The 23,509-nt window shown below is 34.7% G+C and overlaps 3 protein-coding genes across 7 annotated transcripts; 1 reads left to right on the plus strand and 2 right to left on the minus strand.

The window, feature by feature from the left end:
* Positions 1–272: 272 nt before the first annotated feature.
* On the minus strand, positions 273–10,006 carry LOC140005987 (histone acetyltransferase of the MYST family 1-like). Its single transcript, XM_072047449.1, has 9 exons — positions 9,663–10,006; positions 7,195–7,283; positions 6,136–6,195; positions 4,918–5,127; positions 3,580–3,648; positions 3,161–3,322; positions 2,110–2,203; positions 1,347–1,489; positions 273–714 (listed from the first exon to the last, which is right to left on the minus strand). Exons 1-9 carry the CDS (start codon positions 9,943–9,945, stop codon positions 511–513), a joined length of 1,314 nt encoding a protein of 437 aa, XP_071903550.1. The 5' UTR covers positions 9,946–10,006; the 3' UTR covers positions 273–510.
* A 2,819-nt stretch (positions 10,007–12,825) lies between these two features.
* On the plus strand, positions 12,826–17,154 carry LOC140005988 (uncharacterized). 4 transcript variants are annotated; one of them, XM_072047451.1, is made up of 7 exons: positions 12,826–13,158; positions 13,267–13,365; positions 14,064–14,370; positions 14,833–14,967; positions 16,154–16,236; positions 16,673–16,778; positions 16,876–17,154. In XM_072047451.1, the coding sequence occupies exons 1-7, from the start codon at positions 13,019–13,021 to the stop codon at positions 17,023–17,025; spliced, it is 1,020 nt and encodes a 339-aa protein (XP_071903552.1). In that variant the 5' UTR covers positions 12,826–13,018; the 3' UTR covers positions 17,026–17,154. The 4 variants fall into 4 exon arrangements, with proteins under 4 accessions (XP_071903552.1, XP_071903551.1, XP_071903554.1 ...); XM_072047450.1 differs by having other exon boundaries at positions 12,827–13,158; positions 14,025–14,370; XM_072047453.1 differs by having other exon boundaries at positions 13,037–13,158; positions 14,069–14,370.
* Positions 17,155–18,217: 1,063 nt separating this feature from the next.
* On the minus strand, positions 18,218–22,345 carry LOC140005989 (NAC domain-containing protein 54-like). Of its 2 annotated transcripts, none has more exons than XM_072047455.1 (3): positions 22,112–22,345; positions 21,488–21,765; positions 18,218–18,666 (listed from the first exon to the last, which is right to left on the minus strand). In XM_072047455.1, exons 1-3 carry the CDS (start codon positions 22,266–22,268, stop codon positions 18,373–18,375), a joined length of 729 nt encoding a protein of 242 aa, XP_071903556.1. In that variant the 5' UTR covers positions 22,269–22,345; the 3' UTR covers positions 18,218–18,372. The 2 variants fall into 2 exon arrangements, with proteins under 2 accessions (XP_071903556.1, XP_071903555.1); XM_072047454.1 differs by having other exon boundaries at positions 21,485–21,765.
* Positions 22,346–23,509: the final 1,164 nt, after the last annotated feature.

Consider the following 23,509-nt stretch of genomic DNA (forward strand, 5'->3'; position numbering starts at 1 on the left):
CGAAGGTAAAGGCCAAAAAATGACCCGATTTATTTCTTAGCCCCCTCCGCTGCTCGTTACTTTCACTTAATCCGGATATGCAAGGTAACTAACCGTACCGCAAAACTGATCAAATAAAATGCAGGATAACCAACCATACTCTGTGCATTGAACTTTCTGTTTCCCAGCCATTAACGTTTGCCTCCCTTTTCTTTTTCCCATGAACATAAGCAAGGCAATTTAGACTCTTTGATCGAACAGATTTCATAATAGCAACGTGTTGGCACAGTAGGTAATAAAGAAAGGCTCTGGTTTCTTGGCAACATTTAAGTAGATGCTACATTTTACATGTGCCTATGTTACAACTTACAACCAGTTAATAACAATGTGTCAACATACCTATCCACCCCAATAACATCCTTCGACTGGAAGTATTTAGCAGAGAGAGTCACCTGGTTTTCCAACTTTAAACTATTCTACACATGTACATAAGGGTTAATAAGCCACAGAAAACTTTGATAACCAAAGTACTTAGCTCTGCTCTTTATACGGAGTCCATATCAATTTACTAACATCAACATCTAGACCGCCCCGACCAGCTGCTTTCAGATGACGATCCAAGACCTTGGGATCTGCACAGATGACATGCTGCCCTTTTCTGTATTGGATCAACTCTAATGTTTGAAGTGTAGTCAAGATATCCTCAGCCTTGATGGCTGTCATGTCACTAAGCTCCTGCATGGTTGTAAGAAATAGGAAGCAAAGGCGTCATGTTACTAAAGAAACATTTCAATTGCAGCACAGGAGCAAAATTTCGAAAGCATACACCATGATCCGATGCAAGCTCATGACACTTTTCTGACTTAAAAACATCTAATCTCATTAAATTTAACCATCCTCTGCCAAGCAACTTCGAACCTTTTCTTTAAAGACGAAGACAGAAGTTTTTTAAGATATTTCTTCAGCTAAACAATGAAGACCAAGTTATCCATCACTTCACAAGGTCTTGGCATATTGTAGAACTCCTACAGCCATGAAAGAACCTAGATCTCAAAGAAAACGTTAACAACACAACTGACATAAAGCACAAGGATTTTATTTTAAGTCCCAAATTAACCATTATGCATTTCTGGTGACGCCTTTATTTATTTATTTCCTCTAAAGTGCATGCCAGTTAGAAATGTCACAAATTATCATTAGATGACTCAGGAATTCAATAATATCCCAAGTTTATCACTAAAGGCAACTCTCCCTCTCCCTCTCTTTTCATTATAAATTCCTGTAAAGAATGCTAATTTGGCATTAGCTTCTCGCTTCCAGTCATAAATAGACAAAAGTCTAACAAATCCAGTATTCAGAAGTCAGACCTTGATAGAGATGTTGCCCTTGTGCTTCTTCAATATGTCTAACAGAACACGAGTCCAGTATCCCCGATAGCTCAAAAGTCCAAGGTCAGAAAGAGGTCTTTCTGGTGTACCAACCTTGCCTTCTTTTTTTGAAAGTTCATATGCTGCGCCACAAGTGGAGAGAGATTAGCATAGCTTGCTTATGAAAGTTAATCATGAGAACCAGAAGCCAAGACATCGAGGATGGGGATTGGGGAGCAATAAATAAGAGAAGAGAGCACCTCAAATTAACATGCCTTATAAATGCATAGCAATGAACAGTATTGTTCTCCTAAAGCTTCATTTATCTTTTTGTAAAATCCACAATTGACAGTCCTTGATGAGGAATTTGAAATTTACTATTGCATCAAGAAGAAAACCAACATCGTCAAACAAGGAGATAAATTGCAGAAAACATTATACGACTGTGCGTATCGTAATAGGCAATTATCCACACTTCTAAATAGATTATTTTGTTCTAGCTACAGTATTGATCTTACAGCAACTGAGAGGATCAAGAAACAGTAAATGTGATTTCCATATCAGGGGCAAATGCTGGTCTCAGAAAATTGGAACGAGACAAGATAATATCAATGCTGAGAAATAAATACAAACAAACAAGAAAGAGGAAAATTGCCGGCATACACTGCTTGAGCTTCAAAAAATAATTACTTAAATTCTTGTCCTCTTGAAATGTACTTTGCCTTAAATAAAATACATGAAAGCAACGTATGAAGAGACTTACAAAAAGCAATTAAAAATTTCCCATAGCCTTTCCTCTGATAAGGAGGAAGAGTCAGAATGCAGGCCAAATTGTAGGACTCCTCAGAATGCTTTTCCTGAATCATCAGGCAAACGATAGTGAGGAACATTTTATTTTATTTTTTACATGCTTCAATAAGTATTAACTTTCATGAAACATGTAAATCTATTTTCTCGATGATTCAAGCTCAGATTGATGGTACAGTTGATGCAAATGAAAATTGTAGGAGGAACATAAGAGAGAGAAGGAGTAAACATCAACAAAAGAGAAAAAAAAGATGGTAAAATAAGAAGACAACATGTATATATAGGCTCAATCGTATAGACTTATCAGAAAGCTCATTTGTCTCCTTCCCATCTACAAAACAACTTTATGGCACGATATACATGTGCAGTTGCCAGTCAAACACCTCAAGAAGATGATCACAATCATTGGAAGACACCCAAGAATACACTACCCATTCATGTTGCCCCTTTTATTCAGAGTTTATGTTTCTACCCATTTATGTTTCTACAACAAATCTTACATTCAGAGCAGATAGCATCTTTCAGCTTTCAATAAATACTAGTAAATGATATTTAAAATGTTTTTGACACGTACAAACAAGAAGCACAAGATCATATGCCAAAAAGTTATGAAAGTCAAAGATGATTACTTAATCCAAAGATACTACTTCATTCTCAATACAAGTTCACTGATTTGGTAGCACTCGCCATGCAGATAAAATGAGATACAACTCAATTCACAAGGAATTAGCATCCATTGGTGGTCTCTAGTCAGTATTAAAATGAGATTGCAAACATAAATTTTGCTACTAACAGCACCATATTCGCAACTAAAGGCAGTGACATTTCCAACCATCAGAATCACACTAACTAGAGTAGTGCAACAACGAAAAAAGGGTAAAAGTGAATCATGTGAATACCACCAAAAGAGCAAAAGGAAAGAAAAAAGGGCTTTTTTTTTACCACCAAAAGGGGGAGGGGGGGGGTGTGTGTGACAGAAAACGCAGCACCTGAAGATAAAGAATTACCTTTGAAAAATAGCCAACCATGTGGCAACCACGATCATCACATTCACACAACACATAGAACAGAAACAAGTCCACATCATAGTAAAGGGTCTTGTGATCAAGAAATAGTTTTGCAAGGTAGCACAGGTTCTGTCCATAAACTTTGTTCTTCTTCCCATCAACCTGTTTCAAATGTTCCCAACTTAAAACTTAATTGCAAAAAATTAATATACGTGAAAGCCTATAAATCAACATCTTTCGAGAAGCGATACCAAAAAATCACTAAAAGTATATTGAAGATCATGAAAAAGGAAACAAAAGAGTACATCCTTATCTCTCAATATAGTTTCCTGAATCCCTTTCTCAAATACATTAGGTGACTAAATGAGCTCTAAAATCATGTTTCAACACAACAGGAGAATAAAGAAATAAACATATACCTCAAACATTGACAAGGTACCACATCGATATATCTCATCACCAGGAGGATGCTTAAGATCGCATTTCCTCTACACAAAAAAATCAAAAATCAGAAAATGGTCCTCCACACATAATTATGATCATAAAAGGTTCCCCTGCTGTAACTAATGAGGAAATGATATATAAATTGGTCTTGATAAGATGACATTATACGTAACTGTGTCTAATACACAAGACGACAGAAATGCATATATAGTACCCACAGCTACTAAAGCGAGACAATCATAAAGATTCAACCCTTCAGTATAAAGTGATAATTGTGGATGCAAAACACCCTTGCTTCCAAATACAAGATCCATTAGAAATGCCAGACAATTTGTTGGTTTTGTTCCTAAGGATGAAACCTTGGCTCCTTTAGTTAACATGCTAAGAATGAGACAACAATGATCTCATTTTGTCCTACAACAGATTATGGAAACATGCTTCACTTCAAAGGTCAAAGAATGCATCCATTGCACTTAAAGACTACTTATTTTTGTGCCAAGACACAGAAGTCTGCTTTTCAAGAAACTAAGCATATATTCATGAATAAATTGTCTTAAATTATTTTTAAGTACCACAGTGAATAATGCCATACAATCACAGTCTAACACTTAAACCACCAACATCTACAGTATTTTGTAGCTTGTGCTCTGGGTATCTTTAAATAATAAAACTCTTTAAAAATGTAGAAAATTTGTAAGTTAAAGTATCAATGCATCCAATAGGTGTTTCTACGAAACCAACATCGATGCATCCAATAGGTGTTTCTATGAAACCAACATCTCCTTAATAAGCCTGATATAAGGATTCTAACATACTAAGGATAATAACAGAAGAAAGCCCACAGAGAGCAATATGTTCTAGAAGCTTGAACTAATTATAACATCTCAGAAACTAATGCATATCTTAAATACATCATTATGCTGCACAAACACATACATATATATGTGTGTGTGCATGTGTGTGTACATATTGCTGATAGGGGGAAAATTCTGTAGTTCACAATTCATGTAACATTCTTCGTTTGATGCCCCTTTTGATGTGTCATGTATCAACAATTCCAAAAGAAAAAAGGAAAGGACTTCCAAATATGACAGAATAGGCAACAACAGAAGACTAGCATGTAAGAGGTGGTTAGCTTGCCATTGGGAATGCATCTATAAGCATTAAAGTGGCACAAATAATCAGTGTACAAGTAGACATTTATTATTCAAAAAAATGCTAGAGACTTCTGGTCCAGAGGCAGAGCATCTGTTAATAGGGACATGCTATAAAAGGAAAATTTTGCAAACTAGAAGTATTCAAAGTAAGCTCACCATATGCCTCTGAAGCTGTTCTTTGCGCTTCATGAAATTGAGGCAAAATTCACAAAAGTAGAGCTTCACACAGTCATTGTATTCTGTTGGAAAGGGGGAGAAGTACCATGTCTCAATCTCATATCTTCCGAGCTCTATTGTGGCAATATTCTTCACCTTTGTGAATTCTTCGTGTTCACGCAAGCTGGCAGCATCAAGCTCTTCATGCCCCTACACAGAGCAGCATTGTTTAGTTGACCACCTAGAAATAAATCCTAAAACATCCTTACAGAGAAATGAAAATGATAAGAAAAGGACAAGTAAGTCCAACAAAATGGTAATTTAGTATAACGCTAAAACATAATATTTCACTTGATGAGACTCAAGCAAGATAGTCCAGAAAATAGCCTAAACATGCATGTAGATTAGCATGTCAACTCTGCAGGTACACTGTATCATGTATGTGCCCGTAGATGTGTGTAACAGCATGTGAGAGGTGAGAGACAGCATGTATCATGATTTTAGCAACGTAGTTAATCTCAAAACAGTGTACAGATTCACTTTCTAGAGTAGATGGCAAGCATCCATATGATTTCAAGAAAAGAAGAATAAAATTCACTGCAATAGCTATTAGGAGCCAATCAAACATAACACAGCTGTCATGCATACTGAAAAGTATCCAGAAAATGGATTATTATTATACATCTCATGTTACACCAATCATTTGATACAAGATCTGCTTTAGACAAAATTTCTAACCCTCACAAGTTCATGTTATAGCATACTGATCCTGAAGACATAGTGATAGCAGCTCCTGGCATAAATGGAGTATAGGGCAACAAAAACAGCTCTTAGCACAGAAAATAAGTCAAAAGAATTTCACCTGAACTTGCTTATTTTCCCCCATAAAATTATTATATCAAGAAGTTAAAGTGGGCATCATAGCTTTCATTGAAATTTTGACTCAATTCATTTCTTTCAAGGTATAGTGCATTTTATGTGGCACAAAGGGACAGCTAACCCCAGGAGTGGTAGACTTTTACAGCAGTTTTACCTAACTAATAGGTAAATGAAACTCATAACAATAATCAAGTTCGAAAACTGCATAAAAGAGTCTTCCTGATCATCTGCATAACCACCAAGCATAGCAACAAAAGCAACAACAAAAACTAAAGATTTTGCAACAATGTCAATTAATAGTGCATGTTGTAGAAGAAATATCAAATGACCAATGACTACCTCCACATGTGTCTCATCAATCTTGCGTTTTTGATGACGAGTCATTTTCAAGCTTGTTACCTGCAGCAGGACAACAAAGAAATTTAAAATCTGTCGACATACAAACAATTCGTCCATTATCAAGAATAAATATGGACTGCTAAAAAGTAAACAAATAGGAGAATCATGAACTGTAACCATCACATATTTTGAGCAATGAGTAGCATGCCTAACCACTTACCATAGAATGACACTAGAATAACATTGACCCAATTAGATGGTCCTCCATTATGGACCAAACCAACAACAGCTAATTATTCACTGATGAAAAGACAAAAAGTTCTGCTCACTCAAGTCAGACAGTAACCAAGGTTGGACATGGAAACAATACTGCACATTTTCTACTTAAAGTCAACTATAGCAGTGACCCCACAGTTGAGTAGAGGACTTGACTTTCCAAAATCTTAGTAAATCAAACAGAGAGGATGTAGATGGCAATTTGGAAATACAAATTTATATAAGCATCAAATCCCAGCAACAGTAGCAGCCCAATAATGTGAATGGGAGAAAACAGGGAGGAAACTGGGGGCAAACTTCGTGTGCTTTATGCAACAAAGACAAAGAACCCTCTCCCTAACCCCTTACCTACCTACCAAAAAGGATGAAAGGAAAACAGAAGAAGCATTTAAAGAGAAAATTCATTTCTTCAAACTCAAATATCCATTTTTTCATTTTCATTTTCTTTTTCTTTTTTAAGAAAATCGGGGTTGTTTGCATAAGCACTGATAACTAACAGCATTCTGTTTTGGTTCTTCAACACAAAAGAAAAAACATTCTACTTGATAACATGAATTCAGAACAACATAAAAAATCAAGAGATGGCATAAAATAGTTTTAAACAAGATGGTTCTTCCCTTGTTCCTGTGAGGTCACTGCATTCCAAAAACTCTAGAAGCTTTTAGACAAGATAATGCAGAAAGATAAAGATATTAAGACAAGATATTTGTTATAATTGCCAGCGGAAAGCCCAAACTATCATATCAATTAAGGAAACTAAGAAGAAGTAAAGAAAGTACAGACCTTGTCCTCCACTTTTTCATCCACAACAGTCTCAACTGAATCAAGATCAAGCTGCTCCAGTTTCACCCATTCATCAAGCCTCCTATTAACTGTCCAAGAAGAAAAGAGAGCAGAAACTAAGAATCCCATCTTTTAGTTGTGAATGATATTAGACAAAAGGATGAGAATCAAAGCCATACTGGAATAAGCCAGAAACCATACAAATTACAAGAAAAAAACACGGTATAAGTTGAAGCACAGAGTTCCCAAAGAAAGATCTGAATCTGATTCCACAGATAAAATACAAGTAAAGGTCAACTTTAACATCAATTGCGGAGGTCCAGGCACTCTTCTAAGCCAAGAGAAAAAAAAAATATGACCAGAGTCTATCCTATGTAGGATGAAGGACAAGGCATCAGAAAAGGCAGTAACTGACAACCTTCCACAAACTACTACTTGTGTTGGGAAGGACAGATGACAACTTGGGCAAGACCATTATCACATACAATCAACTTATTGGGGATGTTGCTCAATCTTTTCTTTTTCTTTAGGAGGCCAGAAAAATCCAAAGGCCATTTTTCTTAGTAATCCTCAACTAGATGTTGCTCAAGCCACGCACAGAATTTTTCCAACAAAGGTGTTAAGCACATTGAGCCTCTTTCCCTACACAAAACAAGACTACTTTGGAAGGTACTCTGAAAACTAAAGACAGTGCTTTATCGTAAAGTTTCTTAAAACAGAAGTTTCAACTAGTCTTAGCTAAAGGGAAAGGTGGATTTATAACAGCTTTGGGCTGATCAGGTGTAGCTGCAATATGCAACCACCAGCAATAATAGTAGGAACTGAAGCTATATCACAGTTGTAGCACCGAAGATTCAAGAATACCTTCCAAATAGGTGTCAGGATGAAGAGGAAGGATAATAAGAAGAAAAATCAATCTAAAGATGCTCTGAGTCAGCAGACTAATAACCTAAAAATTATACTTCCGCTTAATCAAGTAATCACAAAGTAAATAGTTTGAGACTAAAAAGGTACCCAAATCCGTAGTTTTTCCTGTCATCAAGCTTCTTTAATCAAAATGGTGATGGCATCAAAGCTCAAAACTTTGACAAAGAAGAGGTCAAGGAAAAAAGGGGATCCAAATTTTTATCCTCCTATGTCTCTGTACAAGTAAAAAATTCGTCTAAACTATTATTAGATGTCATTCAACTAAAAGCATAATACTTTAAGCAAAGACCAATGAATTACAGCAAAATACAGCTTCAGATAGATAGATGACAACAAAGGAAATCATTTTTCACTAGCAATCAGAGGAAAAGTTGTGCTCTTATAGTTATAATACTAGTATAATGCAAATCAATAGAGTTCAACTCTTATTTAACTCCTGTAGCTGGAGATGTTCACTCTTCTAGTACTGGAGAACATTCCCAAAACTAAACCACTGAAGGGGGATTCTTTTTTGAAGCATCAAACCAAAAGATGAAGAGGATACCAGGCTAAAAACCAAAAAACTTACAGAAATTTTTTAACAAATTGATACAACAGTATGGGTTTTCAGTAGAGAACAAAACTAAAGTAAAAATCGAGAACTGAGAAAGGAATAACTACTTTCAAAAGACAAGCTGAACTAATCTCAATATGCAACATCATTCACTTTTTACAATCTCTTACAGACTACCAAGGATAATTTCAAGGTACACAGTGTGATAGAAAGTCTATACACTACCCCTTTATTTCAAGGCTGAATAATCAACTGATGCTCTTTACTCCACTTTCTACTAATACATGGAAGAGGTCCAAGCCATGTCTTCCACAGCATCAGGAGTTTCACTGTGGTCAGGGTCCTATTCACTAAGCAATTGTTTCACAGTAATTTAAAACTGGCATTAATTGCAAGAGCTTAACTACACAAAAATTGAAGTCATGTAGGTTTTCATTCCCTAATGCAAACAATATCAAGTAGCACTGTGTGAAATTTCATTCTCTGTTCCCGGTGAAGCTGAATGATAGGATAAATTACGAGCTGAGAATGCAGGAGTTTTGACCAAAAAGTGTAACCATGGCCTTCTGATATTATGCCCTCCCTAGCAAGTACTTACTCAAGTCAAAGGAATTAAAATTTTGCTTACACTCGAAAGCTTTACCAACAAAATCTGAACCTTTACATTAAAACATAAAAGAAAGTCTAAAGAGCTCACACATCGAAAACTCAATCTCATCTCAGACACAAATACACATCAACAAAAATTACTTGCTGAGAAAATTCATGTTTTTTAAATTCCTCAACGTTGTTTATCAGTTCATCATTTCCCTCCACATAACTCAACCACAACTACATCTTTTGATAAACTTCATGAAGCAACGAAACAAAAAGAATAAATAAAATGCCATAAATAATCCGAGCTATAAACACGCTAAACCTAACCCTAATTCACGAAATTCTTCCCCATATATGCTAATGAAAATCTCGCATATTCAATTTCACATACACTCGGTATAGTGGACGTAGTACTCATAGTCGTTCGCCCCACTGCCGGGAAGTTTCCGGCGTTCGATGACTTTCACGGGATGATATTTGTTGTCCCTCCAACGGCACAAGACTCGAGTACCTACTTCCAAGGGAAGCATGCTGGCCTTCCTCTTCTTCGCGACGTCGTTCTCTGCAGCCGGAGCTCCGGTGGATTCAGACAGTGGTGCCGCTCCGCCGGTGACGGCGGCGGTGAACGTAAGTGAGCCGTTTTCTGCATTTGTCGGTGGTTCTATTGAACCCATTTTGTACTATTCTTTTTTTTCCCTTCCGATGGAGCACGCTCTCTAGTAAAGGACAAACTCTGTTGCAGGCTTAGGCCATTTATAAAAATGAAGGGTAAATTGGTAAATAAGTAAAACAAACCTATTTATGAAATTTGTTTACCTCAAAAAAAATCTATTTATGAAATTAGAATTGCAATGGTAAGCGTTTGATCCTGATAAAGTACCAGCTCTTTATGGATATTTTACTTTCAAATATTTAATTTATGATAAATATATCAATATTTGTAAGTAAAATTCAAAAATTGTTATAGTAATATTCTTGCAAAAAGGAAATCGATAGGTTATTTATTTAATATAAATTAAATATTTTTTTAAAAAAAATAAATGGCCCATAAAGTATTAATTTTTTATAACTTTCATCCATTACACTAGTAAAGTATTCGCTCTTTATGTGCATTTTATTCTGAATCATTTAATTTATGTTAAATATATAAATGTTTGTAACTAAAATTGAAAAAGTGTTATATTAATATTTTTACGGAAGAGAGATTGGTAGTTTTTGTATTTAACAAAAATTAAATATTTGAAAGTAAATACAAATCTGTATTTGAGCGTAAATATTTGTATTAAATTAAATGTTTGAAAGTAAAATACCCTTAAAGAACCGGTACTTTAAATAGTTACCGCATCTTTAAGGCAAACACGCATTACTCATTTAAAGTACATGCTTTTTACGAATATTTTACTTTCAAACATTTAATTTATGATAAATATATCAATGTTTGTAAGTAAAATTCAAAAAGTGTTACAGTAATATTCTTGCAAAAAGGAAATCGGTAGGTTATTTATTTAATATAAATTAAATTTTTTTTTTTAAAAAAGAAATGACCTATAAAGTATTAATTCTTTATGGCTTTCATCTATTACATGAGTAAAGTATTGGCTCTTTATAGGTATTTTATTTTGAATCATTTAATTTATGTTAAATACATAATGTTTGTAACTAAAATTAAAAAAGTGTTATATTAATATTTTTACGGAAGAGAGATTGGTAGTTTTTGTATTTAACAAAAATTAAATATTTGAAAGTAAATACAAATATGTATTTGAGCGTAAATATTTGTATTAAATTTAATGTTTGAAAGTAAAATACCCATAAAGAACCGGTACTTTAAATAGGTAATGCGTATTTGCCTATAAATTATACTCCTTAAAGTTTATTAATTGTTAATTGATTTGTAATATTTTGTCATTCATTGGACATGTAGTACAAAGGACAAATTTAGTAAAAAATTCTAATTTCACTCTCTAAAACAATATTTTAATCATTTGGACTGAATTTGCAAAGGATTAGTAACCTCAGGGGAGGTTAGTGTAATTTTTCAAACCACAGGGGAGATCAGTGCAAATGTCAGAAACCTCAGGGGAGGTTTCTGAAATTATACGACACTAACCTGTAGGCTGGATTAATTCCGTTTTACACCCTTCAATTAGATCTGAATATTCACTTTGATTTTTAAACTTCAAAATAGGTTACTTTATTTGTCAAATTACAAATTTTGTTCCAATTCATTAAAATTTTTCATGAAAGTGAGATAAATTTTATATTTAAGTGGAATGTATTCCATACTTTAGGAATTAAAGTGAAATTGATTCTATACTTAGAGGATAAAAGTATAATATATTTGATAAATTAGAACTAAAGTGTCATATATTAAAATTTAAAAACTAAAGTAATAATTAGAGTGTGGTTAAAAGGTGAAAAATGAAATTAACCCTTTTAAGGTATACGAGTATTGTAATTTTACATTAACAAAAAACCTCTTTATTTTTCCTAAATGAATGATGCATATATATTTTCTTTTTCTTTCTTTTTTTTGGTTTATTGTTTTGTCAATCGACACTTGTCTAAGTTCCAATTCTTAGATTTGCATTGTTTTGCTGCAAATTATACAAGACTCTAGAAAATGATGAATAACTATTTATTTGCAATCCAATTAAAGTCATTCAATATAAACCAATTAGAAAACTAATATTTAGCAAGGGGCATGTTACCTTTTTAACAAAATTTTATATCATTAAAAATGTGACATCTAACGACTTGAATTCGAGATTTGACATTTAAACTCCCTTCCTCTGTATTTATCAAACCCAACCTCCGTACTCCTTTTTTGTTGGCTTTCTTATGTAACTCTAATTTTTGCCCCAATCTCCAACTGTCCACCATTCTCTGTGATTTCTCTGCTGACCACAAAGAAATCCAATCGAATGCTTACAATATCTGTTCTATTGAAAATTATTATAAATAAGAAAGTGAAAAAAGAAAAGAATTAATTATTATAAAACAAAGCAAAAAAGAATTAAAAATAAAAAAACACAAATATAAAAGAATTTCATATGGCGAAAAGAAAGATAGTCTACTTGACAGAGCGTAAATACATCTAACTTAATAACCTACCATATAAAGAATTGAAGATTGTTTTATCATATATACATATGTATATATATATATATATATTTATTTATTGATTTCAAGTTAACTCCTACAAAAACATAATACAAATTTAATGATGTTAATATTGACACGTGTACATACATGGACATGATAAAAGCATAAATTAATTAGCTGATAATTGCTATATAAAAATCTGCACACGTCTTATATTCTAATTATAACTTGAAGTTTTATAGCTTATGATTTGATAAATTGTTAATGTCACACTAAAATTAAGGTACACAATATCAATATTTTATAAAAATTTTCACAAAATACCAATGTCGTTGGGAACTAAATTTTGTATTTTTTTAAATATAATTCCTTATATAGTTAAAAAAAATGTACATAATACCATTTAAATTCTTCATATCTTAAATAGTCGAAAAGTGTGTCCTCTTTGTTAAATAAATAAAGCTCCAAGCTCCATGTCTCTTGATCCCAAGCGGTGCAACATCCAAATTCCAATGTCTTAAAAAGTGCTTGACAAAATGCTTAAGAGAACCATGTTCATGAACATAATTACTATGTTGGCCCCTAGTGCTGGTGCTGACATGTTAGCTACCAACAACAGCTGCTGCTGATAAAATCAAGAATATGATGATGAAGAAGCCTGCAGTGCTCTACCATTATCCCTGCCCTGATGGAGCTTTTGCCGCTTTGGCTGCACATCTTTACTTCTCTTCTTCTTCCATTCGTGCTCTCTTCTTCCCTAACACTGTCTACTCCCCTCTCAGGTCTCTCTTACTTGATCTTCACAACGGTATTGAACTGTTAATGGGTTCTTTCTAATCTCAAAATTTGTCATTGGTCTCTGATTGCTTTTTTGTTTTCTTTTTTGTCAGGACGGAAGACCTTCCTCTGAATGATATTGACCATGTTTACCTATTGGATTTTGTGGGCCCCTCTGGATTTGTCGACGAACTTTCCTCAAAAGTTAACAAGTATATTTTCTATGTTATTTTTCTACTTTTGATTTGTCTTGATATTACTAGAAGCATATCCGTTTTGCTTTTCTCGAACGAAGCTTTACGTGGAGACGTTTTTTATGTTGATCGTTTCTTTTAGGAGCTATTTGGATATGAGCATCCATAGGTTTCATTGCTTTTTGGTGATTCTGGTATAGGCTGTCTTGATTTTGGCATAAGTTCATTACGGATATTAATAACGTAGGAAAGATGAAGGGAATGGAAACTTCGAAATTTTATGTTATTGACTTTCATTATTTAAGCTGATGATTGACTTGATCTTGCTTTAACAAATGAAAGAAATCCTTCATTAATTTTTAGAGTAAATCTTACATGCACTAACAGTGTAAACACTATCACGGTTGGATTCACAACACATACGCAAAATTTGGGTTTCAAATTCAAATTCGGATTATGTGTCATGCATCCAATGGTAAAAGTGTATACACTGTCAATGTATCGAAGATTAATTCTAATTTTTATTGATGCGTTATCTCTTATGTAACTTTATGCTAACATAAGCTGTTTTTACCTTGAAAATTTAAAAGAAGCAGAAATGGAGATGCAATTTGGAATGTGTAGTATCTGATCTTTATGTTTCTTTTTGTTATTCTTTTTGTTATTTTCTTGTGTAGAGTTGTGGTTTTAGATCATCACAAAACTGCGTTTGAAAGCTTAGGCACAGGGAGTTCAGTTAATGGTACTGGTAATGTGATCAAGGTGATAGATATGAAGAGGAGTGGGGCCACCATTGCTTATGATTATTTCAAGGAAAAGCTATTGGCTAGGGATGGAAGCAAACTTGGTGATAATTGTGGACGGATAGCTGCTGAATTTGAAAGGGTTAGAAGATTGTTTGAGTACATTGAAGATGCAGATTTATGGAGGTGGCATCTTCCTAATAGTAAAGCATTTAGTAGTGGCTTAAAAGATATGAACATTGAGTTTGATCCGAGACTGAATCCTGCATTGTTTCAACAGGTAATGTTTAGAAAATGATTTCTTGAGTTGGCATTTTGATAATTAGAATGACTTTTTCTTGCCATGGGAATTGGAGTCCGTTATTTTAGATAAGTTCTCAGAAATGTCCTTAAAGCAAAATGATGGCATGGAATCCAACAGAGGTGGATAGAAGGCAATCTATTAATATAAGATCCAGGTTTGCATAGCATGTCTATACTGTGACCCAGACACCTTAATGTTTGATTGGCATAATTATTCTAATTAATAATCTGCAAGATGTAACTGTGTTGCTAAGTTATTAACCCAGCACCTTTTAATTTTTTCTTTTTAAAGAGGATCTGCAGTGGTTATTCAGCATGCATCTTTTTGTGTGTTTTTTAGTGCTTAAAATCTTTTCATTTACTTTTGAGACCATTATTTTAGTTCCTTTAGATTGTTATCAATTGCCCTTTCACAAAAGGATGCTATAAATCTTTGCAGTTGGTTTATTTGGATCCTGAGTCCATCATAAGTCAAGGCATTGGGAGTTTGGCACAGAAACAGAAGCTAATAGATGATGTTCTTGATCAATCATATCAAATTGCACTTGGTGGTGGAGCATTTGGACAGTGTCTGGTAAGCTTCTGGAGTTATTTGGCTGCATTAAATATAAATTCAGAGATTTATAACCAATGCAGTTGTTTTCTCAGGATATCACATAAATTTCTTTATGTGCTGTCATAATTCTGGGAGTTTGGCATACATCTATTACTATCCTTTGTTACAGCTTATGTTTTAGATTGAGGTTTCAACTCATCTTAGAGCAGGCAAAAGGTATTGGCTCGCATTGCCATTATGTGATGTAGGATTACAAATTATTGAGCTTGTCATAAATTGATTAACCTGCATGCCATGCAAGGATCATTTAAGAACTGTAAATAGTCTACTCTCCTCACTGATGGCCTAGTCTTTTATATGATTTCAAAAATTGACGGAGATTGATTAATGTCATACTTATTATAATCTGCTCTCATACATGGCAAGCTGAACAATTTATTGAATTTTGAAACAAGAGAATAAAGGAGAACAATGCAATGGGAAATCCATAAACTTGTCCAACCTCTTCTATGAAATGCGAAATGTGAGGACAAAAGACTTACTAAATGCAGCTATATTTGTAGAGAATATGAATACTCTATACTTTTGGTATTATGATGGCCTTATGCATCCCAAATTGCATGTTATAGTCTTAAGAGTTAGGCTATTTCATCCAGGGTCTTCAATAGTCTATATTTAGGGGATAAAGACATTATCTTTCTGATTATATTTGTTGGTTAGTATTCTCTTTTTCTAATCACTTGAAGACGCCTTTTATTATAACTGCTCATTTTGCTTCCCAAACTTCATGTGTTTTCTTTCCCGATTTGGATGCTATCAAATTGTAATATTAGTTCAGTTGAAGATTGAAAAGCTATTTTTGACCAATTATGTTCTTCATTTCTAATCTTAATCTCAAATCTTTCCACATCTGTGTGCCCCGTAGTCCAGTCTGTTTTTATGTTTCTTGGTTCATTTGTTTCTCTGTCTCAATCTAAGTAACCATATTTTGGCAGTCAAATTACAACATCTCTTGATTTCCTTTAAAGTTTTGGCAGGTGTTTTCTTAACAATATAGTCTAACCCTGAAGTTATTGCGTGCATATTGGATGATTGCCAGAGCATTGAGGAACATAACGTTAGTGGCATCTAGTTTAGACAGTAAAACTGTTTAGACTGCCAGTGGAATTGAGATCTTCCGTCTAATTTCATTCTCCTTTAGTAGGCCGTCAATGCAGATTCTGTTATTGAGCTGAGAAGTGAGCTTGGGCACCAGTTAGCCAATAAAAGCCAAAATATGATGTTGAGGTTCGTAGTTGCTTATTTCTCTTCTTGCTTGACTTAGATATTGTGTACTTTTCTGGTTTTGCAATATTGGTTTCTGTAATGGGTTATGAAAATTCACATTAATGATTGGTAGGAAATAGGAAAAATTGGAGTCCCTATTTTGTTAATAGAGTACTAGTAAATGTCTTAGAAATCTGCATATATAAACAGACAGGTGATTGAAAAATTTGTACTTGACGTGAATATCTCATTAATTTTGAAGTGGGTAATTTATCAATTAAGCAGTTATACATGTTGGCGAACCTTCATACCTGGTCTACTTGAAAATAAAACTTGCCCAGCTTGTCATTGCTAGTTACAATCATGATCATTCATGCTTATTACCTGTGCTTCTATTTGTGCATTTGGTTCTAGCTTTTTGACGTGACAGTTTTCCTTGCTGCTGGATGTCCTCTAGGGGAATTGGAGCTGTTGTATATAAGGTACCAGAGCTTGAAAATGATCGACTGCTAAAAATAAGCTTAAGAAGCATTGAGAATGAGGATACAACACAAATCTCACAGGTTCTTAATATCTTCACAACTCATAGCACTTCTCCTGTTGAGTTACGAAAATGTGTAGCTAGAGTTAAGAGTTAATACATCATACAATCACATGCAGGAATTCGGTGGTGGAGGCCATCGGAATGCTAGTTCATTTATGTTATCCTCTACTGACTTTGAGAAGTGGAAGGTTCATGGTGATGCCTTGACCAATGCGGCAATTTCGAATATTTTGTGCATGTCATGTAGATGGTGTAAGGTGCTCTAATCATTGTTGATTCTATTATCAATCCATGTGAATCAAAATCCAACAGTAATCTATATAGGTAGTATGTCAAAGTCTCTCCTGTTCGATTTTTTCCTGTTTAAAGAGAAGTAAGACCCTTTTCTTCTGTTACCTCCTAGAAGCATAGAAGCCATAACATTCTGTGTTAATCATTTGCGGAGTTGATCTGCTCAGTGTCTCACAGGTAAAATCTGTCAAGAACAGAAGCAGCATGAAAGTTGGGGCTTAGGCTTGAAAGTTGTTACGTGTTGAAATTCACGGATCCAAGTAGACCCTAATAAACTTTTCCTGAACTTTTCGAATTATTTTGACTTCTCCATTAGATGACAGTATAAGTTTTGCTGTGATAAGTCATGCTGCTAACATGTAAGCTCAAGGCATGAAGCCCAACTGATTAGCCCTGTCAAAAACAGGCATTGTGATAAGCAGACCCTGGACTTAATTCTGGTGTAGGTCTACAGAACCCCCCAAGCTATACTTAGGTGTTGAGGACAGCCCACTAACACAACCGGGAAGGGCCGGAAACTTTCCTATAATCTTAAGCCCTCCCTTCTCCCCTTCCTCAGATAAGGCTTGGAGCATCATCACTTGAGAAAAAAAGGAAGGGGGGGGGGGGAAGAGAGAAAAAGTGCAGGTATCAGGTACAATGGACTCTTCAATCTTCACAAAGTGATAATTTTGTCTTTGTTTGGTTATCCCTTACAAGTGGAATCAATAGCTAGTCTACCCCAACTAATCTGAGGCCCAGGTTATTAATTCTACTTCATGCTTAAGTAGATTGCATGTGAGCTAGATCCAGATAGTGATGGGGGAAGATGGCATTATATTCTCATAATCCTTTGGCAGGTTATAATGGTTACAGTAAAGGGTAGGTCTTTGTAACTTTCCAGTATTAATTAAACAACAGTGGTTTGAGAACAAACATGAATGCTAGAACTTAAAGCAGCACAACATAAAAAAAGACCCCTTTATTCCGCAGGTTACACCAAGTAGCCTCTGAGTAAAGAGGTCAAAAACTTGAAATCTGTAGAGCCATCCGAAAGAAACTGGCTGCAACTGACATGGCAGTCCACATCAATTAAAACAAAACCTAAATACAATTAGAGATCATCACCAATGTCCTAAAAGCAGACTCCAAAAGAAAAGTTACCCCCCCCCAACCCCCCCACCCCAAAAAAAAAAAAAGAAGCAAATAAGATACAAATAAAACTGATGATGAAGAGATTTCAAAATCTTCTTCAAATCAATAATGTGGTATTATTCTTATGAGAATTATGAGACTTAGGACTTGAATTTATGTCATTAATTTGTATGGCCTCCCAATCCCTATTAGTTTGTAAAAGCTACTTGAGACACTTCTTCCTGACCAACAAAAGGAGCGGTGGAGGAACACCACGCATCATCTGTAATAAACTGCATCCATGAATCATCTTTATCTTCTTTATCTTCTTCTTCCATGCATGAGGTTGATGATGCCAATGGAACGTCGGGCGACATCGTTTCGTAATCATTCACAGCCCCTTGAGAGTAATCCAGTAACGACAGGCTAGATTGCCCTTGTTGTTCTTCTATTTCAGTGCACACTCCATTTTTCTTGAACACGCGGCATAATGCATATGAGTCCTGCATACAAAAGCTATAGTCAAGTTTGTATCCAGTAATATATAATTTTTCGTTCCTTGAGTTGGCCGAGATGACAGAATTAGTGTCATGCCTTCTTACTAATTCGGGTTCGAATATCTTCTGAAACATTCACCTGTCGCACATAACTTGTTTAGTGCGTCTTATTCATCCGTGTGGTTAGCGGGTTATTGCACAGAACAAAAATTACCTAGTGCACACTCTCGGATGGTGATTCCGAGTTATCTTGTTAACAAAAAAAAAAAAAAAATTCCCCATAAAATGTTAACTACATTCCTTAAGGTGAATGCTTGGCTTGGATTCTCAAGTATTCTTGGCTAATCCTTCCTTCCAATGCACAGAAAGAGAGAGAGAGAGAACGAGGGGAAAGGACAAAAGTCGAGGCTTTGCCTAGCCGATATCTGACGCAGCAATTGTATTTTTGCCTTTCCTTTTTCCCTTTTTCTAATTGGAGGACAACAATATCCCGAGTCAGAGATGTTTAAAACAGTCAATAATAGTGGCTCGTGGATTAGACTTCAGAACTGTAAAAAGATGAAATGCTGAAAACTAGAAAGGCGACATCATATATATCTCCTGGAAGCTTTTGAAGTACAAGAAAATCTATCTAGCAAGCCCCAACCAACCCCAAAAAAAAAAAAAAAAGGAAAAGTACATGAAAATCTCAATTATCTAAAAAAGTACGAAAAGAAGTAGTATGAGAAAATCTCTCCTTCATGTCTGTTCATTAAGAAATCAGTTTTGGTACTACCATTGATATGATGCCTTCTAAATCTAAACCACTTTTTTCTAGTATTCAGTCTAAAGAAAAAAAAACCAAACTATTTAATTTTGGACATAAAGAGAAAATGAATGTAATTTGTAATGTCACAGGAAGGAAGATGGCAAGAATTTTTTTCTTTTCCTTTTTTCTACTTTAAGAAAAAACTTTACTAGTTTGAGCAAGACACAAATTAAATGACATTAAAAAAGACAAACAAAAAAGATAAAAAAAAAACCCAAAAACTCTTTGGTGCAGCATTGCCTAGATCATGTGTGTGTGTGGACAAGTATTTGGTGGATATTCTGTGGAGGGCAGGAAGCATAAGCTGGTAGTCCATTGGCTTATTAAGGTATTGGGAATAAAGTGAAAAGTGACCGACATCTTCTTACAGAATGAAAGTGAAGAGGGCCGGGCTGCTTTTAGGCCACCATATTATGTTGTCCATAGAATATATGGATAGGTCAGATGATCTCAGTTTTTTGGCAGTAGAATAGAATCTTCCATTCTTCTAGATCAGATCAGATCATATGATTACCAAATTAACCTAATAGACTAAAGATGAATTGATCAGTGGACTGTTAGAGATTCAGTCATATGGGGGTATGGTACTTTTGTCTCACTACGCAATGACAAAGTGAAGCTAAGTTGGCTTTGTCACTCAAGAGATCTAAGGCCAATGCAAGAAACGAATATGTCATCAATTTGTTTATTCTATTAGTATAATTATATATTGATGCTCAAAAATTATATACTAATATAGAAAAGAAAAAGGATAAAGTGGGATTGTCCCTTGATAGAGAAGGACAAATTTTAAAGCCCTAGCTTTTCATGCATGCCATGCAAACCACGTTCTTTATCTTCGCCAGTTTGATCATTGATGGTTTATCACAAGGGCTGGTCTTATATACATATATATATATATATATGCCTTTAGTTTTCTTGGACAGAAAACAGCATAGCCTCCCAAAAAAAGAAAAAAAAAGCCCATAAGACATGGGGCACATGTTAAAGCTAAGTCATCTTGCTTTCTATCCATCTCCTTTGTGTAAAAGAGGAACTGAAAAATCAAGAAATGATGCTTTCCAACTAACTGAGACTGGAAATTCAAGCTTTCAGAGTCAAATGGTGACATAAGAAGATTATTAAAGACTAACCTACAGCATTATGATAGTCATTTTTTGTGGAAAAGTTTGAAATCATAAACCAAGAAAAGAAAAAAGAAAGCGATAAAAGAATAAAAGAATGAACTTGAAGGGGCGTCTTTCCCCAAAAAACTGAAGTAATTATAAGGGGTGCAATTATAATTAACTTGACACCTCTAGCTAGCTAGCATCAATCGGAGCTCAATCACAATGGATCAATGATGGTTGCATCTAAAGGGGGTTTAAGAATTTTCTGGTGTTTTCGGAAAATTTTATGTAAAGGGAAAATACTGGACTAGGAATTACAGGATTGACACATAGCTAGTCTAAATGACGCATAATTTTTTCTTATCATTCACGTCTTGGATTCATATTTCCTTTACATGTCTCTAGCTAGTTCAACGAAGTTAAACTTGTAAGAGCAGTAACTTAAAAGAGAGAAAATGAAGGTTTAGAAGACATTGAAGAAAAGATTTGCGTTCCCTGAGATGAGAGCTCTGGACTCAATGGCAACAATATTCAATGGTGGAGGAGATGAATGTTCATGTTAAGACTCTTTTAACTTCTGTGAAGCGTAGAAGAACTTCACCAGGACTCATCTTTCCCTTTGGTTTATACCGACGATAACCTTTTTGGATCAGTAATGACATCTTACACTAGCTAGGTGATGATAATGAATATACCAGTTGATCAAGCAATCAATTCTCCCTTTCTATGCAGTGTCAGGCATGAGCACTTGAGAGGGGAAAATATAATCAGCCAAAGAATCATAGCCTCCTAGCTATCTTTCTTGCTCAACTTATGTCATGCAAATGTTTCCAAATGATATAATGAATTTATCCGATTTTAGTTGTCTGTATATTCATCAATGCCAAATTTAGAGTAAGCATACAACTACCTGAATGCCAGAGGTTTCCTCGCATTCCTTGTCATCGAGGCGATATTCATGCATTACCCAATCGGTTCTGATTCCCTGAGGAGCTCGGCCTCTATAGTAAACCAATGTCTTCTTCATCCCAATTGGTCGATTTTGACTCGACACCTTCCGATCTTTCCCTGTGGACTTCCAATATCCGGCTCTGGTTGCTCTATTAGTTCTAAATCCATTTGGGTACTTTCTGTCCCTTGGTCCAAAAAAGTACCACTCTGGATCTCTACTGGGCAAGAATGATTTCTCTGCAGCACAAGTGCAATACTCGAATTATTATCAAAAACGAAAATCTCCAAACATTGCCATGAAGTTCAAGAGAACAATGAAGGGATGAATGCCGTATGATAGTTGAGCAAACTTATTGCATAAACAAGAAGTTGCTCGACCATAGTGATTATTGAGTATGCTAGCATACATATATGATTTGAGTTGAAAAGATCGATCATTTGAACTAATCATCACGATTTTGCAGAACAAACTCGACTTATATAAATACGTCATTGACAACATGCTAGAAGCTGAAGAAGAAGAAGAAAAGAAGGAAGATGGAGAAGAAGAAAAAGGAAAGAAGAAAATGAGGGGAAAAAATACCTGCTAATTCCCAAGGCTCACATTTGTAAAGATCAACTTCAGGAATGATATCAAGTTCAATTTCTTGGCCATGAATTTTCCTCTTGAGATAATAATTCACAAGCTCTTCATCAGTGGGATGGAACCTAAAACCAGGAGGCAATCCGACTGGTGCCATGATTGATTCCCTCCCTCCTGATCTTCCACCACCCTGATATCTCCTCCCCTTCCGATATATACACTCTTTGCTGATGAGTTTCCTATAACATTACTGCTACAAAGAACAGGCTTGCCCACTATATATAATAAAGGATTCAAAGTCCCTTGTCTTTGAGTGTCCATCTTTAACTTTTTCTTCTTTTGCAGATTCTCAGAAACGTTTCTTGCAAGCCCTTGTCTTATTAGCTCCTGATAGAGTGCATCCAACTCTTTCCTCCTCACTCTTGTATCTTTACGAAACAATTTTTACCATAGAATATGGATTGGCTGTTGCTTTCCCTCGTCAAATTATATATATGGGCTTAAAGCCAGAGAACATGATAATGGCTATGGTCCGGGCTGTTACGTTAAGCCTAGATCATTTGGAAACGTGATCATTTGAATAATCATTTTATGGTTCATTTTTTAGATTATTTAGCAAATTTTTTTCTATTGATAATTTGATCTAGCATAACTCTATAATCTAACCATACAAACCCATAAATGTGGATAATAATTTTTTTTTTTTTTTTGCAAGTGGTAATGTTTTGTGGTGATCCAACTAAATTTCAAACTTTATAAAGTGAGATACCTCTTTTGGTGTTATTGTTGTCTTTGGATATGAAGTTAAAGAAAAAAAAAATATTAAAGTTGTTTTCATATGAAGAAAGGTTTGCTGTTTGGTAAAATAAATTAATGATGTACTCTAAAAATAGCTTAACAATTGTAAGTGGTTATTTGTCATTAAGCTTAAGAAATTTATGCGTCAAACGTTTTGGACTCCCTAAAACTTAAGGAAATCCAACACAATTTTGCTCATCCCTTTACGACTGAAGTGGATTTTTTTATTTAGTCACTTTAGGATGCGTGTGTATATAATAAGGACATACCCAAATAAATGGTGTAGTGGAAGAGCTATATTACGAGTGCATAATCGAAAATTTTCGATTTACTGACCGAATGCAAATTGAATTTGAAATTTTTGAAATTGGTAATTTGAAATTCGGAATTGAAATCGGGTTTTCCGATTTCAAATTATGCGAATTTGGTTCAAATTTGGTAATGGAATTTTTCAAATAGAAAATTCTGATTTCGAATTCGCAATTCGAAATCGGAATTCAGAATTCCTATTTCGATTTCAAATTCGTTTTTCATATATATACATATATAATATATATATATGGAATATAATATTTATATAATAATAATAATTTTTATATT

This window comes from Coffea arabica, chromosome 4e, assembly GCF_036785885.1.
Source record: "Coffea arabica cultivar ET-39 chromosome 4e, Coffea Arabica ET-39 HiFi, whole genome shotgun sequence".
NCBI lineage: Eukaryota > Viridiplantae > Streptophyta > Magnoliopsida > Gentianales > Rubiaceae > Coffea > Coffea arabica.

Excerpts from the sequence above, each read along its gene's own strand:
- LOC140005989 (XM_072047454.1), bottom strand. The coding sequence starts at position 22,268 with ATGGCACCAGTCGGATTGCCTCCTGGTTTTAGGTTCCATCCCACTGAT. Across the intron at positions 21,766-22,111 it reads TGAGCCTTGGGAATTAGCAG|AGAAATCATTCTTGCCCAGT; the intron begins GTATTTTTTCCC and ends CTTGTGCTGCAG. Across the intron at positions 18,667-21,484 it reads AAACCTCTGGCATTCAGGTA|GACTCATATGCATTATGCCG; the intron begins GTTGTATGCTTA and ends TTTTGTATGCAG.
- LOC140005988 (XM_072047450.1), top strand. The coding sequence starts at position 13,019 with ATGATGATGAAGAAGCCTGCAGTGCTCTACCATTATCCCTGCCCTGAT. Across the intron at positions 16,237-16,672 it reads AGCCAAAATATGATGTTGAG|GGGAATTGGAGCTGTTGTAT; the intron begins GTTCGTAGTTGC and ends GATGTCCTCTAG. Across the intron at positions 16,779-16,875 it reads ATACAACACAAATCTCACAG|GAATTCGGTGGTGGAGGCCA; the intron begins GTTCTTAATATC and ends AATCACATGCAG.
- LOC140005987 (XM_072047449.1), bottom strand. The coding sequence starts at position 9,945 with ATGGGTTCAATAGAACCACCGACAAATGCAGAAAACGGCTCACTTACG. Across the intron at positions 7,284-9,662 it reads CTACGTCCACTATACCGAGT|TTAATAGGAGGCTTGATGAA; the intron begins GTATGTGAAATT and ends CTTCTTGGACAG. Across the intron at positions 6,196-7,194 it reads ATGAAAAAGTGGAGGACAAG|GTAACAAGCTTGAAAATGAC; the intron begins GTCTGTACTTTC and ends GTCCTGCTGCAG.